This window comes from Equus quagga, chromosome 14, assembly GCF_021613505.1.
Source record: "Equus quagga isolate Etosha38 chromosome 14, UCLA_HA_Equagga_1.0, whole genome shotgun sequence".
Taxonomy (NCBI): Eukaryota; Metazoa; Chordata; class Mammalia; order Perissodactyla; family Equidae; genus Equus; species Equus quagga.
Genome location: NC_060280.1, coordinates 52,654,587 through 52,676,587, shown reverse-complemented (window position 1 = coordinate 52,676,587; position 22,001 = coordinate 52,654,587). Strand labels below are relative to the sequence as shown.

Below are 22,001 nucleotides of genomic sequence, written 5' to 3'. Positions count from 1 at the left end.
GTGTTGTTTAGTATCTATTTATTCATTCATTAGTTCATTCAACCATCATTTGTAAACACCTACTAAGTGGAGGTACTAAATATAAACTGCAATTTCATGAATTTCAGTAAAGGAAATAAGGGCGATTGAGTAATAGCTTGAAGGAGAAGTGTCTTTCGGGCCTGAGGGACAGGGTGGCGGCATGCAGACATTGTAGACATGATGAAATTAATGTAAACAGCCTAGTGTCTTACAACATTTTCTCTCTGCTGAGGGGGCAAAATTTCTATACCCACTGTCATGTCTGGTGATAGGAGTACCATGAAGACCGCTAGGAGGTGGACTGGAGTCTCACACACACATGTCAATAAGTGACGCAGAATTGATACATCAATCATTTCTACGTGGAGGGTAACCATGAGGACTGAAGTAACCAATAGGTGCAAAGTGTCTGGCACACAGTGGTTGTTCATAAAGCTACCACGGAGCCGGATGTAGTGAAAATATATGGGGTGGGAGAAATCTTTCCCTCATGGTACTCCCAAAACAAAATGGCATTAAATATTTAAAATTTCTAGTTAAAACTCCATTTCAAGACTTGTAGGACAAAAGGAAACATTGAAAAAATAGCTGACACTCAAATTGAAGTATAAAATTAAGAACGTTGAATTTGCAAGCATAAAAAAATATGAAGCAAGATGGAAATTCCAAGATTGAGTTTATGTTGAAAAATACAAACATATTTGAGTCCTTCCACATAGCAGCCAGTGTGAAGCGACCAAGAAAACCATGGAAATAATTTGCGTATTTGGAAATAGTCAGGAGTCAGTTGACGCAGCCACACTCATGAGAGCCCTCTTAAGGCTGTCATCCTCCCAGGGGATGAAGAGTAGAGGGATAATTTTCAAAAAATTACATCTAGAAGTGATTATGGGGAAAGAAAAAGGTCCCAGAGAAAAAACATCCGGATGTGAAGAACATTGAAATTTTAACATGTCTTTAGCTTATTGGAAACTACGCAGTCCAGGCATTGCTAGGATTTGAGTCGGATTTAATCCCCATCTTTTTGTTCTAGATTTTTATGTTTTATTTTTCACTCTCAAATAGATCACACACTAGCAGTAGCCCAGAAGTAACAAGTGTTCTGCTATGAATACCTAACTGGAAATGTCAAGATTCGAGACCCCACGAATCTTTGAGGCTTGCTGCTTAACGGAAACTTCGTTTAAAATTCTTTGTTATTTTAGGAAGAAATTTAACACAAATCTATTTCAAGTAACTAGTTTCCAATCCACGTCAGCATCCCCGAAGTTGAGAGGAAGGACTTATAGCTTTTGGGTCAAGAGCTCTGGATGCAGACCAGGAGAAAAAGATGTTAGTCCAAGCTGTATCCTCTCTTTTCCCCTACCCCTGTGCTCCCACCCCAACAGAGGTGTGACTCTGGGCCTGTGGGCAACTTCCCTGTCCTTTAGTTTCTTCATCTGGAAAATCAGGATGCTGGACTGATGCGTGGTTTTTGAGCTTCACCGCACTGAGCCCTCACTGTTCCATATAAATTGAGGACTTTACCAGAGAAGGTGGACAGGGAAAAAACTGAGAGGTGGGACTCCCAGGCGCCATTCCCCACTTCCAACAGAGCACTTTTGCTTTCATCGGGTTTACAAATTGGTTTTCCAAAAGGGAGATTTTGTTTACAATAGTTTGAAGCTTCTAGACTAGACTGTAGGATATATAGACTCTTGCCAGATTGAACATTTCATGAGACTCTTCCAGGGTGACATCTTACATAATTTCTTGCCCAATTCCAGGTGGTCACAATGCTCTTCTCCTGAGTTAAGCTTGTGACCCTTGTTTCCCAGGCTCCAGTGGAGCTGAGGCAACCTATTCACACTGACCAGATTCCCTGATATAAAGGTGTGTCTGCCACCTCTTAACTTTGAAAACACAGTCTGTTGAACCTCTAATATAAAGAGGTGCTTTCAGTATTTTCCTCATCTATGGTGGAGTCACTTCAGTTGCTGGTGTTCTTTGGTCTCTACCCTACTCTCCATCTGATGCCCTTGAGAAGAGAATTTCATCTTCCTGGGAGCTTCCTCCCATTCTGTGTATCATCTTGAACTCACATATTATTCTTCTTAGATGAGGAAGTTGTGGTCAAATGACTGGAGAGGAAATACGTCCTTCACATTAATCCAACATATGTTGAAATAATATGTATGTGAAAGATGTTGTTCTTAGTGTGCCAGGAAAAACAGAAATCACTAAGATGAGAAAAGCCCTGAGAAAGCAAACCTGACATGGTGGCAAAGGCGGGAGGACCACTAGATGCTGAAGTGGAAGAACGTAGCAAGTGTTTCTCAACTTTAGTCTCATTTAAACACTTTCAAGGAAGGAGGGTGGGGTATGAGTAGAGGAAGCTACAAATTTAGATGAACTTATCTCACCAAGAGTGGAATGGATACCACTGGTGACCCTCAAGACACTTCAATGTGGAACATGAATACACAAATGTTCATTTTTCATTACATAGCCATGTATTTACTTTAACGTGCATACAAAAATAATAATCCATTAAACTATGATTTTACAGATACGATAGCCTATAATGGGGCAAAACTTTTAAAATAAAGAAAAGTACAAAAATAATACTAGCGGTAGCATTAAGATTTGGCAAAAATCATGAAGGAGGTAGGAGGATTAAGGAAGGTCAGGAAACAGGACTTAACCAGCTCGAGAGTCTCTCCTATCGCAACACTTTCTGGCAAAACTAATCTTTGTACAACTTTGTACAGACTTCTGTTAAAGCCATCTTAAAATGTCCCATAAGATGTGTATTTACTAATTAGCCCCCTCCCATAGTAACTGGTGCACAGAAGATGCTAAATAAGATCTTTTGAATGAATAAATGCATAAATATATGAATGAATGCTTGCATGAAAGAATAAGTAATTGCTGCCAAGCCCCAAGGAGCAAAGATGCGCTCACATAAATGGGAACAAGGATGATTAAAAATAAGACGCCAGACTCACACATGGTCTTTTGCCAGTCCCTGTCTCACCTGATGCATTCTGACAGGTTTCAGAGAAGGGTCCCATTTGTCCCATGATGCTGATGAGCGGTGTCTACACAGGGTGAGGAGTTATCGCAAACCCCACCTATAGACAGAGGTCTTCTCATCAAGGTTCTGAAATCCTAGGGCTGAATGAAGATTAAGGGAACCATGGTACTATGGAAATAGTGTACCAGGCAGCTTAGCAAAGGCAGAAGGGAACCCCACTTAACCCAGGAGAGCCACCCAAAAGTGAGTGCCTGCGGAGGTAAACTTTACACAGTACAGGAGCTGAAGAGCCACAGAGCATGCAGTGTCAGCAGTGCAGCCCTCTGTCCCGGGAGCAAGGTGTGTGCAAAATCCTGAGCATTTTACGACCAGCAGAAGCAAGTTGCAATGCCTGTTTTTTCAAAAGCTCATGGAGCACTGTGATCTGTGTATATAATAAGGCCTTTTTCAAATAGGATAGAAATGAATTGGAGAAAACAACAGTTTACACAGTGGAGTGTGTCCCCTTCTCGCACGTCCTGTTTGATCTTAATCATTAAGATTACAACAGCAAGCGAACCCAAACAATCTGCTTGGAGTCATCATTTCTGATGATTGCTTAAGCTACTCATTGCTAATCAAGAGGATGTTATGAAACGTGAGTCAGAGAACCTCCAGCCTTCTGTGAGTGCAAGGACTCTATATAAAAAGAGAGAGCTTCCTAGTCGAGTTATTGGAGCACCAGGAAGTAGGGAGCTATCAGACTGCTTTATCGGAGAAGGAAGACAGAGGCCAGCATGCTCAGCCTTCCTCTGCTGCTGCTGCTACTCTGGGGCATGGGCTCTCACAGCTTCCCAACAGTGCCTTCAGAAACACGAGAAGAAGATGTGGAGATGGTCCAGGTAAATGCTGAATTTCACATGCCAGAAATGCAAAAGCCTTTATTTGCATTTCTCCACAGTATAACAGAGTAGCGATAGTATAATGGAGTTTATTTAAGGGTGGATTTCCTACACAGAGAAATTTTTGTCAGAAAGGGCACTCTCCCAAAAAATGCGTCTAGCCAGGCATAGACTCTCTTTTTCCAGTTGGAGGTGAGAAGAAACTAAAAGAACAATATGCAAATTCGGCTCTATAAATTGTAACTTTGACTTCATAGTAACTAATGGTAGGGAGATTTCTATTCTGAATTTACACTTTCCACCAATAATAAGGATACTAAGGACAATGAAATCTAAACGCAATCTTTAAAAGTAGTTCTCTGTTTCAGCTAAAACTTCATACTGTCAATCTTTAGAAAAATGAGAAAGATTTCCCATCCGATGTTTCAATAATTTTATCTTTCATCAGAAATACCTGGAAAACTACTACAACCTGAAGAGTGATGGAGAGCAAATTGAAAAGCAGAGACACAGGAGCCCAGTCGTTGAAAAGCTGAAGCAAATGCAGGAATTCTTTGGGCTGAAAGTGACTGGGAAGCCAGATGCTGAAACCCTGAATGTGATGAAGCAGCCCAGATGCGGGGTGCCTGATGTGGCTGAGTTTGTCCTCACCGAAGGGAACCCTCGGTGGGAGAACACACACCTGACCTACAGGTAACCAGACTGAGCACCAGAGGGAGAATGCTATTTCCCATCAGACCTGTAAGAAATGAGGTTCGATATGTCTCTATTTTATTTCATTTTAAGGATTGAAAATTACACACCAGATTTACCAAGAGCAGATGTGGACCAGGCCATTGAGAAAGCCTTTCAACTCTGGAGTAATGTCTCACCCCTGACCTTCACTAAAGTCTCTGAGGGTCAAGCGGACATAATGATATCCTTTGTCAGGGGAGGTAAGCTCTTCTGGTGGCATGAAAATATTCTCACCTTAACTTCACCTTGCCCTTAAATCTCTTCACCTTTGCAGCTAGAATTCCTTGTTTAAGAGGAGTGTTGATTTTATGGGCTTAAGGAAGGAAACTGGTATCACATTTGATGGAAGTCTGCTAGCCTCTAAGCAAAGCTAATGCTTTCCCTCCAGGGTTAGCCTTAAGAAGAACCAAAAGGGACATTTCTTGAATTCTGTCTCTTGCAGATCATCGTGACAATTCTCCCTTTGATGGACCTGGAGGAAACCTCGCCCATGCTTTTCAGCCAGGCCCACGTATTGGAGGGGATGCTCATTTTGATGAAGATGAAACATGGACCAGCAATTTCAGAAGTAAGTCAATTAATCTTGCTTCTCTCAATTCCCCCACCCCTTCTTGGTTCATTGTGGTATTGGTTGATTTGACTGAAAGAGTGCATTAATAGAAGTATATATTTTTCTATTACCACTTACAAAATTAATCATACATTTAGAAAAGTGTAAGAGAAGGATATTTCTGATAGTAACAACATCTTAGTAGCTACAAATAGGTCAGTCAAACTTCTATTAAGAAAATGTTGAAAATTTTAATGTTTTCCTTGTGGGCATCTACCTAGGGTCTTTTCCACTAGACACACCAAGATTTGACAGTGTTAGTAAGATTATGTGGAAATTAAGGGAGGAGAGGCTGTATGTGTTTTCCAAAACTTCCAGCATTAGGCAAGAATCCGTTTGTAAACAGGAAAAAAATACATGAATAGAACTCTACTGCTTCTCGGTGAAATAACATATGTCATCTAATCGTTGACAAGATTGGCTAATCTATGCTAGATTCTTAGCTAAAAAAGCAAAATCAGCTGAGTTTGCTTTTCAATTGTATCAGTGTCATCGCAGAGTTTAGGTTTTAACGTCTCTCCCTTCACTATTTTTTTTAAATCTTTTTTTCCTGCTTTTTCTCCCCAAATCCCCCCAGTACATAGTTGTATATTTTAGTTGTGGGTCCTTCTAGTTGTGGCATGTGGCACACCACCTCAGCATGGCCTGACAAGCGGTGCCACGTCTGTGCCTAAGATCCCAACCAGCAAAACCCTGGGCCACGGAGGCAGAGCGTGCAAACTTAACCACTCGGCCACAGGGCTGGCCCATCTCTCTTGATTATTAAAAAATGCATTCCTCCCATCTTCGGAAAAAAGTTTTATATATATTTCAAAAACCTATAGAGAAAATATGAGCATCTGTCCTTGTAGACTTGTAGATTACTTCTTAATTAAATGTCTCAAAACTGAAAACATTTCAAATAATTGCAAATGGATTTATTGGCCCTTTTAGATTACAACTTGTATCGAGTTGCAGCTCATGAATTTGGCCATTCCCTTGGACTCTCTCATTCTACTGATATTGGGGCTTTGATGTACCCCAACTACTTCTTCACTGGTGATGTTCAGCTATCTCAGGATGACATCAATGGCATCCAGGCCATCTATGGTGAGTATAAAGAAAAACATTATGGATAAGAGCCATTAGAACAGCCATTAGCTGTATCCTTTAAGGAGCTGTCTTTCATTGATTATGTAGTTTTCCAATGCCGGGCAGAACTAACTCCAGTTATTGGATGTCTATTTTTTTAGGACCTTCCCAAAATCCCATCCAGCCAATTGGCCCACAAACCCCAGAAGTGTGTGATAGTAAGCTAACCTTTGATGCTATAACTACGATTCGGGGAGAAGTGATGTTCTTTAAAGACAGGTAAGACGTCAGTTCTTCTTTGTGTTTTGTATCTGTAATAACAAGAACACTCACTACTATCGGTGTCTATGGGCCACTACTATGCTTCACAATTGTTTATCTCACATTTGTTTATATACATAACTATAATTATAATTAAATGTAAGCAATTGCTTGCTTTTGCACAACCTAATAAATTTATAACAGCTTTTTTCCTCACATGTATTCTGTTATATGATTCTTAGAAAAAATACCATTGAAGTAGAAAATAAGTAAATATAATCCCATTTTACAGATCTGTAAAGTAAGGCAGAGAGTAAGGAAGCGATCCTTTCAGGGCATAGAATTCATTGGTGACTGAGCAGTAATTTAGTCTTCTGAGCCCTACTCCAGGGCTCTTTTCATTTATGCTGCTGTTTATGATGATAAGTGTCTTAGTACTTTATTAGGGGAAATCAGTCCTTTTCATAGCGCCATCATGCTGATGAGGGTTGTGTAGCTACCCCTTATGTATTACACTTTCTATTGTGGAAAAGACAGCTCTTCCAAAGCCTGTGATCATGACAGGCCTCTGTTGCCCCCTGGGAGACCTAGAGAAGGGGAGAAACCATCATGGGGAGAATCCCAAAGATTTCATGAGGACCCTCCCTTAGGGGGATATGGGCAGTCCCAAGGTGCTCCCCTCCTCAGAGGAGGATCCTAGAACTCCCTCTGCAGCATGTGGCCTCAAAAAGGCTAGGGTTCCCTCAGACACAAGGGACAGCCTTACTCTACATATCCTGCTGATTCCTAAAGGATCAGGCAAAATAATAATATAGTCTTTTTTTGAATGAGGCAGTCCATGGCACATAGAAAGTAAGGTTGCTCTGAAAGGCTCACTCCTTGGTCACTCTTCTTGGAGTGTTGTTGGTGCTGTTTCACTGCTTCGTGGTCGTATTTACTGCAGAATGCAAGGTCTTGGCTCCTAATGCTTCCCATCCTCTGCTTTACCGTTTTTGAGTGTAAAAGATAAGGCTAGATATAAACTATAAGGGTGTGGGCAACACTGAAGAATGCTAAGGAACTACGTGGTTTTAAAGGAAAGTGCTCAATATAGCAGGATGCACCTTTCAAAGCAAGTCTTTGAGGAATTACTCCAAGAAACAGGACCAAGTCTAGGATTTGCAGGAACTGAAAGGGCCCTGAGATCACTTAATGCTACCAAGACATAAAGACGTGAAAGGTTGGAAACAGTAATACTAACTGACTTTACCAAGGTCTCACAGTCAGGCAGAGGCAGGACTGGATCTAGAAGTGAGACTTCTGACTGCCAAGGCCACAGTCTTCCCTGTGGCCTGGAACCTAGAATACTCTTCTGTCAGCCCACATGACAGTCTAGGCTTTATTGTTATCTCAGTCCATGTGGACTGTAGAATCAGCTTTGTAAACCGCCAACCAAACGAGAATAAAGGGAGTGGCTGCCAGACCTGAGATGAAAATGAACCCTTGCCTCTTCTCAGTTGCACAACCTTAGACACCACTCCGGCCTTCCTGACCTCAATTTCTCATCCGTAAGATGACAGTAGCATTCTCTTGTAGGGTTTTTGTGAGGTAGGGCATGATGTAGGTAAAGGGCCTTTGTGTTGGAATTGTGCACTAAATGTAGGATATTAGCATTGAGTTCCAGCCAGAGGTGTGCTGTGCGTGGCTCCTAAGGGTTCGCCAAAGCTCATTGTTACATTTTGAGAATTTTGAAAGCTGATTGTTAAACAAAGCCATTATTAAAAGTTAAATTATATAAACTTACAATTATATTTAAACCAAAGGTAATAAAAATAATCAAAACTCATCTCTTTGTAATTATTTTACCACATTTTACTATTTATTTATATTGTTGAGGTTGTTTATGCCTAATGTATTTGTATGATGAGAATAAGCAAATGTTACAAACCAGGATTGCTCCCCTCCCACATCTTGGAGAGCCAGATGTTAAACATTTACCAGCACACCACTAGTGCCAGCAATAAGAAGGAGCTGGATGTCAGCCAGAGCTTGCGATCAATTAGATCAAAAATTTTTTTTCTTTTTCTCAAATTAGGTTCTACATGCGCATAAATCCTTTCTACCCAGAAGTTGAGCTCAATTTCATTTCTATTTTCTGGCCACAACTGCCAAATGGACTTCAAGCTGCTTATGAGGTTTCCCATAGAGATGAAGTCCGGTTTTTCAAAGGTAATGCTTCCAGTTATTTTCCCGTCTTTATGAATTAATTTTTCACCTGCTTTTGGGCTGATACATAAGAGAGTACTAGCTGCTTTCTCTCTGTGGACTTTCGAAAATCTAACAGTCTCTCTTACCAAATCAATGGGAGTCCACCACCTTAATTAAGAATTGCATAGTGCATTTCTGAGTCATTTTAAATAAAAAGCATATGATTGGAGGTATAAATTTTCTGCCTGTTTATGAATCTGGACTTAGGAAAGCCTTTTTTGTGCAAACTATTGATGTATTTTCAACCTTCTCCACATCCCTGGGGATGCTTAGGAATAAAACTGAGAGACTCAGGCCCATACTATAGAGAGGATGGAACAGAAACATTTGGGTTGGGTGATTTCCTAGACTCTATTTTAAATACAAATGATTCTCTTGAGAGAGAGAGAGGCCACCATTGGGCAACCAGATAGAGGTGCTGCAGCCTTGCTGTCAAAATGTGGTCCTCAGACCAGCAGCGTTGACATCACCCATGAAGTGTGTTAGAAATATAGAATCTCACTTAGCATAATGCCTATAAGGTCCATCCATGTTGTCAGATCCCAGGCAATTTGTCTGTATGTTAAAGTATGAGAAGTCATGAAATACCATGAATTGAGTGGGGCAAACTTCTTTGATTCTATCAGCATGAAATAGAATCCAATGATCAGCTCCTAGTTTTGAAGACACTGTGCCAAACACCAGTATTTCTGCAAATCTGTGTTTGGCATAGTACAGACAAGTATTAAGACACTTGACCCAACATACACTCAAGGCAAAGAATTGAATGCAGATCAAATGGGCAAAAACTTTGAAACAGGTTTTCTAGCCCTCATAGCATGAAATTAAACAGGATTTTAGATAGACAAAATTTCAACCTGCTTTTTCCTGAGTGGGAAATAAGCATATTTCTGCAATGAGAACAATCCTGGCTTCAAAATATAAGACCAGTTTTATGTGATGTGGACCTACTAAGTATAAACATAAAGGATCTGGACACAGCATAAATTCAAGTATTTAGAACTATATTCTAGTCAGATGCAATGAATTTTACCTAGAGTTGGAAGTCATTGCAGATTGTGAGTCATTGCAACACTCTGGCCCTTGGGATACGATTGGTGTGAACTTCCACAGCCCCTCGGCAACCTGGAGAAGTGAACTTTCTATCACTGAAGTGGTGTGATGAACTCTTTAGTCATTTGAACACCTGGCTTTGGAAAGCAGCCCCATAAACCAATCATTCTAAAAGCCTGAGCAGATTAAAATCATCTAAGAAACTTTTAAAGATATATAGATTTAATTGGTCCAGGGTAGGATACCAGCAGCAGTATGTTTAAAAAATCTCCCTAGATGATTTTAGTGTGCAGCCAGGACACTGCTCTAGCATGTGAGATTAAGAATTTAGCTGGAAATCTGCTTACTGTCTACTTATGCCCTGGGCAAGTTTTGTCATCCCTGTTTCTTGATTGACAGGTAATAAGTACTGGGCTGTTAAGGGGCAGGATGTGCTCTACGGATACCCCAAGGACATCCACAGATCCTTCGGCTTTCCTAGCACTGTGAAGAATATCGATGCTGCTGTTTCTGAGGAAGATACTGGGAAAACGTACTTCTTTGTTGCTGACAAGTACTGGAGGTAAAGACTGGGTGCAGAAAATGTTAAGGTACCAGTTCTTTCAACATAGAGAGAAAGTTCTAGATTAAACCATTTTAAAATGAGCTCTCATATTGCCTTGGCTAGCTGCCTTTTCTGTGAATGGCTGTAGCCAGTCCAGCATCCAAGTCCATTGACCAACAATCATCAGGCAATACCTGTCCCAGAAATCCAGGGAGCATGTGGGGCCAAATTTGAAAAAGAAGACGTGAAAAGGAGGGCATTCCTCTTCAGAGAGTTACTTCAGCCAACAGTAACTTATATATCATCACATTTTACCTTAATAAGACATTGTGTGGCCCCCACTAGAGAATTAGAATTAGACGTTGGAGTTCAGAGGGACCTTACAAATCTTCTAGTCCACCCAACATCCTGCCTCACTTCATGCTACCTCCCCATTTTACACAAGATTTATGGAACTAAAACTTCTTATTACTTTCCTGCTGGTGAATTCCCTGTAATGACTTTGAGAAAGCTACACATTTAACAAACAGTCTGACTCTTCCAATTATCTTTTGACCAGGTACGATGAATATAAACGATCTATGGATGCAGGTTATCCCAAAATGATAGCAGATGACTTTCCTGGAATTGGCGACAAAGTTGATGCTGTTTTTCAGAAAGATGGTAAGTGAATACATATGTATTTCCTCTATTTTGCTGCCATAGAACAGCAGCAGTATTGTTATTTAGAACAGGAAATGCCAAAAGTATTTGTTCTCACAAATGACTTGGGTTTTTTAAGAATTCAAGTTAAACCTAGAAATTATTTGTATAATGTAGTAAGTCTCTTTTGTTTCATTTCCAGGATTCTTCTATTTCTTTCACGGAACAAGGCAATACAAATTTGATCCTAAAACTAAGAGAATTTTGACTCTCCAGAAAGCCAATAGCTGGTTCAACTGCAGAAAAAATTGACCGTTACAAAGTTGAACAGAAAAATATATTTTGAGAACCCAAGGAAGATGTTTTCCTGAAGAGCCATACATTTAAATAAAATACAGAGCTGTTACGTATAATCTTATTTATATCCCATTCTGCAAATATTTTTTACAATTTAGAATGCAATGTTTCATGTACTGCTATAATTTACTTCCACCAATGAGGGTGAAGGAAGGTCAAGTTCCGATTTATGGATTCATATGGGCCAATTTTGCAAAGAGAGAAGCTCTTTTCCAAAGTAGAAGACTCTGACATTGATACTGGAGAGCAGCCTCAGAGATGGAGAGAAAGAAACAAGAGATACGAGTCTTCACCAGAGGAAAAGCAGCTCAAGAACATCTGAGCTGCTACTAGTATTATCCTAACATGCAAGGGATAATTTTTGTTACGGAAAATAAAATCTTTTATGTTTGGAATAAAGCCATCCTTGTCTCTACTGTTTTATAAACTTTCTATTATATTTAAGTTACTATATTGTTATTCCCTGATTATGAAGTCTCACTTGTAGAGATTAATTTTCAAATTTGAAATGGGAAGTAGACAAATACGCAAAATATTCATCTTAGAAATTAGGATATACAAAAAGTTCAAATATTCTCCATTCTCATGGAGTTTATATCATAAAGAAGGAGAAAAAATCTATTTCCCATGTCCCATATACGGATTCCAAAATTGGTTTTAGGTAAAAGCAGGGACAGCATAGTAGAACTTTCTAAGGGTGTATCCCGTTGTCTCCTTCTGAGCGCATGCAACTCAGGGGAGGGTTGTGTTTTCCCACAGTCCAATTCCCTGCAGTTGTTGAGGAGATGGGAGGTAGGCAATGGCATCTGGCTAGTCCTGGCCAGTGGATTGTCCCCAGAAGTGACCAATATCACTTCCAGATGGAATCATGTGCTTGCCGGTGCCAATTTCTCCGGTGCTCTCCCTTCTCTGCTGTGGTGATTGTAAAAACACATCTTGAGAGCACTTCCGCAAGATGGAAGAAGCCTGATTGCTGGGCCACCACTCCAAACAGTTACCCCAAGCCTCAGTAGATTTTGCCTAAGAAATAAACTTTTCTCGTGCTAAGCCACTAAGATTTTAGATTTTGTTAAAGCTGCATAATCTAGTTTTTCTAAACAAACGTTATCTAGTTCGTCATGCTTAATTTGGGAGGATATTAATATAGGCAGGAGTCATGCCGATAGTTTCCAAGCCCCATGAGTTTTATGAGAGCTCAGAGGGTGCTCAGGGCATTTGCAGACTTTCCAAGGACATAGAGAGTCTTGAGAATATTTTGAAGTGCTCATCATTCTGAAGCAGGCAGTTAGTTCTCAACTCAAGAATTTGGAGAGCAGTGTGACTTCTCCTTTGGCCAAGTCTCTCTCTCTCTCTTTCTCTCTAATAAATATTTTTATATTAAAGTATAACATAAATGCAGAAAAATGTACATATTATAAATGTTCGTATCAATGAGTTATCATGAAATTAACACCATGTAACCCTCACTCAGCTCAAGAATTAGAACATTACTAGCACCATAGCAGACCCCCTTGAGTCCCTCCCATCACTGCTTAACTCTATCTTAGCTTAGTTCACTGGAATCAGAACCTGAAATAGAAATTCTTTGGTGTGATCATCGGGAGAGGAGTGCTCTCAGGAAAAGAAGAGTGAGAGAAACATTTTAGAGCAAGGAAAAAGCCAAAGAAGGCTAAAAATGTGGTCTCAGACACAGATTGCTGTGATCTCATGAGTGAGGAGCTCTGGAGCAAAAATTGAATCATAGTTAGTTCCACCTTGAGGCAAAAGAACTAGCCTTTTTCACCCCTTTGTCAATCAGTCATCAGTTGAGGTCTGGTTTGGGGAGAGGGGTGTAGCGCCCCAGCAAGATGGCTCCCATTTGGCAAAGGAACAGGGGACAACTGTCATAGTAGCCAGGAGTATGGATGAACTGGTGGTGATTGGCTCTGTACAGGTTCAAACCAGCTTCTAAACTAATAGCTGTTTTCATTGGGCCTGTGCAATGTGCTTCTTACTTCCTGCCCTAGGGCTTTTCTGCCTTTTCTGTTGATGTTGCATCACGCTTTGCTGTGGAACTCCCTCAGAACTCAGGCCTATGCAAACGGGAAGTGAGAAGAGCAATCATTTGTGGAGCAAATAGTTTACCCATGTGAGAGGAATGAATGAGTAAATGCATCTCCCTTTCTTTCCTCAGAAAGATGTCCCTAAGACGTATTTCAAGTGGGTCCTCAGACAGCCCCATACTAAGCAAAGCATTTCCCATATCTCTGGCCAGCTGACAATTCATCTTTGTATTGTCTCTCTCAGTTCCCCTGCTTTGCTTTCCCTGGCCCTCAATCCAACTCTTTGGATCACATGCCTCAATAGGTACTTACACTTAAACTTCTGTCTCAGGCTCTGCTTTCTAGGAATACTAGATTAAGCTATTTTGTGCTGGAAGTGGGGTAGTGATAACCCTTGGTATGTAATGGCATCACAGTTACTAAGATCCTCATTTGTGGTTGATTGTGAAGAGAGAAAGTTGAATGGTAAGGTGTTGGGTTATCAGGTGACTGTGACACTTCAGTAGTATGAAAAGAATGGTAATTATAGGAAATGTGGAGTGGCCTGGTTAACTGCACTGGGAAATGGATAAAAGAAAATAATCGGCTCAGGACAGCTAAATATCAACTCAAGTCACACTGTGGAAGCCAAAATTAACACCAACATTTTAGGAAGTCCTTGTCTACTATAGACGGGGCTGAAAATCAGTCCCAGACCTAACTGCAAAGTTAGATACTTTCTATCTGGAATAATAGGTGGACAGACTTGGAAATCTTGAACATCTAAATTTCCCTGAGAGCTCCACATGAGTAGAAGTAGTACCTCCTTCTTGCCGGAGATGAGGAACCTACCCTTGCATAGAGAATCAACAAAAACCTTACCTGAATCAATACCTGACCAGATAACATTTGTCCTCCTCCCAAATCGCTTCCTCCCTCATTGTTTTCAGGCAAATGACTAAGGTCAGGTCTCAGCGTAGTTCAAATCCTAGCTATGGGAGCAAATCACCCACAAACCAGAGGAATTAGAGGATCTGCCCCTTAAGTATCATCAGGAACCAGGGGAGCATGTGTGGGAGTGGATCTTAAAGACATTCATCTGGGGTAGGGGAATAAAAGGCTGGATAGGGAAGAATTTATTAACACAATGCATCCATTTATGACTCGAGAAGTTGATATTCTGGCAAAGAAAACAAAAGTTTGTCCAATACTCTACTGATGTGGCTTCAAAATCTTGGACACAAAGATGTCCTATCGTATCTGAGGTAGAGATGCCAGACTTCTATGGCGTTGTATTAAGGAAGGAGTCAGAAGGCATAGGGAGATGGAAACCTTAGAATGGATTTATTGTGAGATTGAAGAACCCCCCTACTGGACTCTTCCCTCAGGAGGCCCAGAGGGCACTCCCTTCACTGAGGCTGTAAGGAACACACTAGTGAGGGGACGTACTGGTGTCTCAGAATATACGATGATGGTTGTTCTCTGTGGGCTGGGGGTGATAGTATGAGGTGTTACTTGGAATTAGGCTCTGTAGTGCATTTGGGATGATGGGATCTCAGAATGTTGAAGGACAAGTGGCAGCACTTAACCATCAGAGGCAAGGAAAATGAAAGCAACTCTAATGAACAGAGAGGCTGGAACAGCTACCAGACGGCCTTGATCTCCATAGATCATGTGTGTCTAGTAGTGAGTAGATGAATGGCCAATAAAGGTACTGCTAAACTTATATTTTAAAAAATTGAGAACTGGCAAGCAGTAAGCTGATATCAACTACTGCAATAGAAAATCCTCATTTCTCATTTCTTTCCAAATCTAAAAAGATTACAGATTCAAGACCCATTTATTGCAGAGGAATCTAGATCTCCTTGAAGAAGGAACTTTCTTCACGCATACATACACATACACACACACACAAACACACAAATATATATATGCTACTACATTAGAAAGATCTTTCTTCAAAGGGACTGTATTAGTTTGCTGTGGCTGCTGTAATAAATCCCATAGCCTGGGTGGCTAAAACAACAGAAATTTATTTTCTCATGATTCTGCAGTCTAGAAGTCTGAGATAAGGTGTTAATAGGATTGGGTTTTTCTGGGACCTCTCTCCTTAGCTTGTAGATGGCTTTCTTCTCCCTGCGTCTTCATATGGTCTTCCCTCTGTACGTGTTGGTGTCCTAATCTCCCCTTCTAATAAGGACATGAGTTCTATTGGATTAGGGACACCCAAATGAACTCATTTTAATGTAATTGCCTTTTTAAAGACTCTATCTCCAAATGAAGTCCCATCCTGAGGTACTGGGAGTTAGGATTCCAACATATTAATTTTGGGGGAGACAGAATTTAGCCCATAACAGGCACTTAGCCTCGTGTGCTTGTGTGTGTGTATGTGTGTGTAGTAAATTATCCCCACAAAGAGACCGGTGGCCAGTTACCAATGTAACTGTGCTTTGGGGAGAGAGAAGTACCCAGATTTTCGAAAGACAGTTGGATACTAGATCTGGACTGGCATGGATATCAGAGGTCCCAAAATAGCAAGTTGATCTTCTGGTTTGGAAAAGAGCCTATGAAATTCTGACTCAAGATCTGTTCACAGTGCGTCCAATGGGTCCACAAACTGATCCTGTGGCTGTTTTCTTGGTCAGACTCTCCTCTTGTTTCCCTGACTTGTAGAGCAAGAAATTTATGATAGGATGGACCAACTGGAAGCCCCTGAAACTTCTCCTCCTTAAACTCTTTGGCCAAGATGCTGCATCAGAAACAACAAAAAACAATACCACATCCTGAAAGGATTGCACAGACTGGTGATACCACCAAAGACTTAAAAGCAACAGGGGAGGTGGTTCTTATCATAACCCCATTCGATTTATCATTCCAGCCCTTGCAGAAAGCAAATGGATCATGGTGGATGATGGTAGATTTCTATAAACTCACCCAGCAAGTAGCTCTCATTTCAGTTACTCTGTGACAGACATGACTTTTTTTTTGGTGAAGAAGATTCACCCTGATCTAACATCTGTGCCAATCTTCCTCTACATTGTATGTGGGATGCCTCCACAGCATGGCTGACAAGTGGAGTATGTCCACACCTGGGATCCAAACCTGCAAACCCTGGGCCACCGAAATGGAATGCACAGAACTTTAACCACTCAGCCACAGCATGGGCCCCTGGACATGATTTCTTTACTGGAGCAAATCAATACAGACTTAGAATCTTGGTATGGAATGATTGGGGAGCAGTGTTTGGAGATTTCCCTTACTTTCTATGACCCCAGATGCACTGAAAAGTAGAGTATTCATTTATTTGTATTTTGTTTGGTTTTAACCAAAACTCTCGCCTTTCTAGTTGGAGGCTATTTGGATAATTTAGCCCCAAACACAACTAGAGAGGGAAGAAGTAGCTTTTTTTTCTAGGCCTGTCCCATGTGTCTTGAAGAGGCAGCATTCTGGCCAGTAAATTGTAGTGCAAAGCCAGATGATGTGCTCTGCCACTCAACTCTCTAAGAAAATAACTTGACCTTTCTCAATCTTAATTTCCTATTTGTGATAAAGGGAAAATAATACTAACTCCCATGGTTGTCATGAGGATGATCAAGGTTAAATCACCAAGCATAAAGCCTGCCACATAGAAAATACTGAATAAATGATAGTTGCCTTTTCTTCCCCACATTCTCCTAAGGCCAGAATTCTTCATCACAGTTATTCTCCTCCCTAACAAGCATCTTCTCACCAAAAATGTCCACCATACTAATGAACTAACCCAAGAATGAACCTTAATCCAAATTGAAAATATAGTAACATTATTTTATGTATCAAACTATTATTAATAATAATGGCTATTTTAGGTTACAATACATAATCATGCTTTCTAAAATTTATAACAAACACTGAAGCCACGATTCTGAGATATGTCTAACCCTTACTTTGATGCTTTGCCTCCTTCAGCTGATAGTCTTTTTTACAGCAAGGACCAGTGACCTAAAATATTTAGCTAAATTACTGGGAGGGAAATAAAATGGATAAAAACTCAGCAATACACTGTGTTCTCATTCTGAAGCAGTCAAACTGGTATTAAAAAAATGGGAAAATAGGTGGACTCCTCACTTGTTCTTAGTCCGTGATTTGGCACAATAACCCAATGTATAATAAAATCAAGAGTTTCCAATAAAAGAAGAAGTTGCAAAATATTGTAGTTAGTATCCTGTCACAGCTGATCCAGGATCATGTGTGTATGTCTACAATCTTAGAATCAGAGGTTGCTGGATGTTGACAATTGATAGCTTGCCAGTTTTCCGAAGAATTGAACTACGTAAAAGTGAGGATTTTTGCAGTTAAATGCAATGAAATAAAATAAAATAAAATATATTCATTTACCTGGTGTGGTCTTATTGAAAAAGGGTGAAAGGAAATTCTAAATACTTATTTTCTGTTAATTTTTTTCTGTACTGGAAAGAGAGAAATGGAGACTTTAAAAATTTTGATGGACTAGGAAAAGTTTTGGTTCCTGCCCATCAACCAGGGCTGGGTTTTTATGGAGATGTTCACTTTGATGATGATGATGAACTGTGGATGGAGGATACATCAGATGGGTTGTGAACCTCTCTGGATGATTTCAGAAGTAATGTCTAACACTATGAAAGAATACTTTGATTCTCCAGAATGAACAGTAAATGGAACATCCTAATAGCTGAAATTTCTGATTACTCAAGTGATAATAATCAGAAGCCCTCTTTCTTTCAATCATTACTGAAGAACTTTATAAAATGTCTGTATTTCTTTCTTTGCCCCAAGCAAGCACAATATTGTAAGCACCAATCAATCTTGTTTCCTCAACTTAGGATCTTATGGTAGTTTTGGGATGAGCATATTAACAATGCTCTTCGTTACTTTAACTACAGATGATTAAGGCAGGAAAAGTTGCATTGAATCAGTTCTGACCCTAAAATGTGCCCTTGGGTTTCTTCTTTTCCTCCCAGTTGCCTCCTTTTCTCTTAAAAGATCAGGAAAAATGCCAGAAAATAAAGAAAATTGCTAGGTCATCTGTTTATTGCTATCTTTAGCTTAGAAGCTTTCTTCCTTTTTCTTTTTCTAAATTGGTTCTGAAAGACTTTACTAAGTTTAAACACAATTGATGTGGGGTCGGTGAGCCGAGGAGTCGAAAGAAAGATTTCTTAGACTCTTAAGATCTGGCAGTAGTGCTCTTTTATTTAGAGAATAGTGTGGAATAGCATGGGGACAGGACCCATGGGCAGTCAGAGCTGGTGCGTGGGGACAGGACCCACGGGCCGTCAGAGCTCCTGCTGCTGCCCCCAGTTGAGGGTTAGAGCTAAATTTAAGGCATAGGTATATGATTCATCTCTTTACAAGACAAAGGAAAGAACATGAAAAAAAGTTAAAATGGTATCAGTGCAGGTGGGGTCTGGTCATTGAGTGATCCCATGACTTTTAGACAAGAATCAAATCGGATTATGTAAAGGTTAGAAAGGTTAGACGCCACCACCCTAAACCAGTTACATGAGATTGCCAGACAGCAACCAACTTAAGTTCTTGCCTTCCTCATTAAGAGCTTCTAGAGATAAGACCATTCCCCCTTCTTCCTGGCACAGAGAGGGAGGCATCTTCACAGATAGAGGTTTCCCTTAGAAATGTAAATGTTTCCCAACGAAGGGGCAAACAAATTCCACTCCTTGGAGCCTGAATCTCATCTGTAGTTTTAAAACTAACCAGCCTAAAAATCCTCATCATAAGCCATTTTAAAATTAAGCAGCCTAAAAATCCTCATCAACAATGACCAAAATTAACTGTGTTTATTTATTTGTTTTTTCAAGTGACTTCTGAAGTTTGGAAATACACTGTTTGAAACTGTAGGAAAGGAAGAAATATTCCTCTACTCTCCTAGGTTCTTCTGGCTGGTCTAGGAATTAAATGGACATATGAAAGAATAACAAGAGAAAATCAAAAGAAATTTAACAACATGTATAAATGGGAGAAACCCAGGAAACTGAGTAATGTGCCAAAATGGTCAAAGCCACCATCTTAAATACCATCTTCAGCTAAAGACAAAAGAGGATGTCGGGGATAGTGGTTTGGGACTTTAAAGGGGAAGAAGGCAATTCATGTGGAGATGGAAAAGCAAATGTTTGGTAAACAAATGTTTGCCATGCCCTCTAGAGACAATGGGACATGGAGAGGACTTTGATCAAATGGGCCTTGCTAGGTTCCTCCCTGTCTACTACACCTAGTTCATATTATTCTATAGTTGTCTATGGTGATAGCTCCTTCCTGAAACAGGCCTTCTATCTTAAATATTTTCAGACAGTTAGGGGGAAGGTCAAAGTCTCCTCCTGAGTGTGTTGTTCTTAAATATAATCAACCCAAAGAGATACATTTTGAAGTAGTAAATTCTGCTCCCCTACAAAACAATTGTTATTTTTAAGATTGAGATCTTCAGTGCAAAAGGAAAGAGTATCTTTACTGAGAGTATAAACTTGAAGTTTGTGCTGCATGAAATGATCTTGTTTTATTTGAACGACAATTCTTTTCTGCATAATTGCTTGGATCCTTGGTTAAATAATTTCTATTATTAATTTCAATAAAAACTCTTTTTATAATATAAAAAAAGCTGAATCCAGCTTTGTTTGTGCTTCAGAAAACTGTTATTGAGTACATTTCTGTCTTAAATTAAAGATTGTGCACACTGAATATCTCCTGTTACCAGGAAGTTTTTTGACAATCAAAACTTACTTGATTACAATGAAGAGGAGGAAGACAACTCAGGCTACATCCCCACAGGAAACAACCAGAGTTTTTGTTGCTTAAGAGTTTGAGGAATAATGTGAGTACTTTGTGATTTATGTCAACTGAGATTACAACTAGTGCATCTTACTAAGTTTGAACAATAACCAACTTTCTATTTATAGAGTTAATAAAGAGTTACATGAATTGACAGGTTACTAGTCTTGGTCCCTCCAAAGAAATATCTTTTGGAAACAATGTTTATCACTGTCAATATAAGTGACTGAGTTTCCCTGAGCAAAGAGAGAACCAGGAAAGGATATGGTAAAAAAAAAAAATACCTCTCATATATTGACTTCAAGACAACCTCGAAAAATACATGAATTTCTATGAACTATAGAATATGCCAATCAACGATAGAATCCACAAATAAGGAAAAGACACTGTATGAGTCCAAGGATGGCATTTATAGCTGGCATGTGTTCTGTACATATACTTATGGAATAAATAGCTGTTAGATCCTGAACATTTATGGTTTTTCAGATAGGGATCAATTTATTCCTCGTTGCTTCTTATGAACTTGGCCATTCCCTGAGTCTCTGACTCCACCAACACTGAAGCTTTGATGTGCCCATCTTCAACATATTCACAGACTTGGCCAGCTTCCACCCTTCTCAAGATGATATGAATGGCGTTCAGTCTCTATATGATGAGAGATGATGAAAACAATGCCTATTCATTCTTGATGTTCTTTAGAAAAGCTTCACAATGATGGTCTTCAGGAAAACTTTAAAATGGTACATGTTGTTTCATCTCAAAGCACTTTGAGAATGTTTGGAAACCATATCAATTAAACAGAAGTATCACATTTCTCCTAATGTTTGTATACTCACATCTGTTCCATTTAGGACCTCTCCCTGCCTCTCCTGATGACCCCATGGTGCCCTCCAAGACCTGAGACACCAGCCATGTGTGATCTTACTTTGTCCTTTGATGCAGTCAGCACTCCAAGAGGAGTAATCCTGTTCTTTAAAGACAAGTCAGGCAAGAAAACTGCATTTTCCTATCCATTCTTTTGATGTACAATGCTTAGAAAAGAAAACAGAAATTTGACAGAGATTTCTAAATAAAATATTTTCTCTACATTTTAACATCATTCAGATCTGGTTCTAGTTACTTTATCATCTACTTAAAAATGTCCAGATCATTTTTTATATTTTATAGACTTACAAAGGCAGGTTTTTAGACACTAGGATGTAAGCTCAATGAAGGCAGAGAATTTTACCTGTTTTGATCACTTTTCTATTCCCAGGGCCTAGAATTGGCCTAGCACATGCAATGAATGTGTTGACTAAATGAATGAGTAATTATTGCATTTAAATGGCATAAATTACACAGCTTCCTTAAAGAGCACTGGTGGATCTTTAGAAACAGGTCTGTATCTTTATCCTGGCTAACAAATGCTACTATTTAAATTAATTAATTTTAGAAAAAGTTATATGTGCTTATGGCATAATATTAAAACAGCATCAAAAGATAAGAGCAAAAGAAAAATCTCTCTCCCATCTCTGACCTCTACCATCCCCAGCTCTCCCCACAGTGCAACCACTGCTACCCATTTCCTTTATCTCTCTACAAAGATGTTCTATTCACATACAAGCATAAATAGGTATATATTTTTTCTGATAAATTTTTTCAAAAATACTAACAGATGCATAATATACATAGTGTTTTACAGACTTTTAGAATGGACGCCAAGCTAAATCATTACATTATTAACACATTTCCTGTCATGGACTTCATAACC

General features: G+C 39.7%; 1 protein-coding gene across 1 annotated transcript; it reads left to right on the top strand.

Annotated features, from left to right (window-relative positions):
* Positions 1-3,765: 3,765 nt before the first annotated feature.
* MMP1 (matrix metallopeptidase 1) lies at positions 3,766-11,837 on the top strand. Its single transcript, XM_046684872.1, has 10 exons — positions 3,766-3,918; positions 4,367-4,611; positions 4,705-4,853; positions 5,096-5,221; positions 6,197-6,352; positions 6,496-6,613; positions 8,670-8,803; positions 10,295-10,457; positions 10,999-11,102; positions 11,284-11,837. Exons 1-10 carry the CDS (start codon positions 3,814-3,816, stop codon positions 11,391-11,393), a joined length of 1,410 nt encoding a protein of 469 aa, XP_046540828.1. The 5' UTR covers positions 3,766-3,813; the 3' UTR covers positions 11,394-11,837.
* Positions 11,838-22,001: the final 10,164 nt, after the last annotated feature.